Consider the following 714-nt stretch of genomic DNA (forward strand, 5'->3'; position numbering starts at 1 on the left):
ACACACACACACACATATCCATGAGTATTTAACATCAGAGCGCTAAAGCAGCTTTAACTAAAGCTTCATCTGTTCTGTCTCTGCATTAGGTTGATCTGTGGTTGCTGTCTGATTCCGTTCATGGTACACAGCCTACAAGATGCACATCATTCCTGCCCACAGTGTGGAAAACAGCTGCACACATACACAAGATGACACTGTCAGGATTAATAAGGCTCCTCTTGTCCTCAGTCCACCCAAAATCTCATAACACTCGTAACACATTTTTGTCACAATATGGATACATAAGCTGGTTGTCATAAGCTAGAAATGTAAATAGCTCACTGCTCACATGCTACATCTAAGGTGTATACTGAACATACTGAACATAGAGATGGACAGAGGAGGAGCAGGAACTTTTTGAGAAGTTTCTACAGATGTTTTCATACAATTTTCACTATAAAAATAGAGTTGGAATCCGCAGGAATTCAAACTCACCACGGATTTTTACAATAGGACAAAACTCTAATGTTTTAAAGTCTTTTTTGTGATTCCAAAAATATTTACTATTCAATTTTTAATATGATCTTTCTCATCATATTCCATCTCTGACAATTCAGATGGTAGGGTTGAGATGTTTTACACATTTTTGAACACTTTAAGGCACTGGTTCACAAACTATGTTATGTATACCACTGGTGTTATGTGGAGAAATATTTTTTTTTTTTAAGAAAT

At 36.3% G+C, this 714-nt stretch overlaps 1 protein-coding gene across 1 annotated transcript in view; it reads left to right on the forward strand.

Annotated features, from left to right (window-relative positions):
* The window catches only part of si:dkeyp-75b4.8 (lipopolysaccharide-induced tumor necrosis factor-alpha factor homolog), a 1,904-nt gene extending 1,279 nt beyond the window's left edge, over positions 1 to 625 (forward strand). Inside the window, exon 4 of the mRNA XM_035660817.1 lies at positions 90 to 625. Coding sequence (XP_035516710.1) covers positions 90 to 195 — 106 coding nt within the window. The 3' untranslated portion in view covers positions 196 to 625. The remainder of the gene's footprint in view (positions 1 to 89) is intronic.
* The last annotated feature ends 89 nt before the right edge of the window (positions 626 to 714 follow it).

Source organism: Morone saxatilis, unplaced genomic scaffold (assembly GCF_004916995.1).
Source record: "Morone saxatilis isolate NCDOM2014 unplaced genomic scaffold, NCSU_SB_2.0 Contig17, whole genome shotgun sequence".
Taxonomy (NCBI): Eukaryota; Metazoa; Chordata; class Actinopteri; family Moronidae; genus Morone; species Morone saxatilis.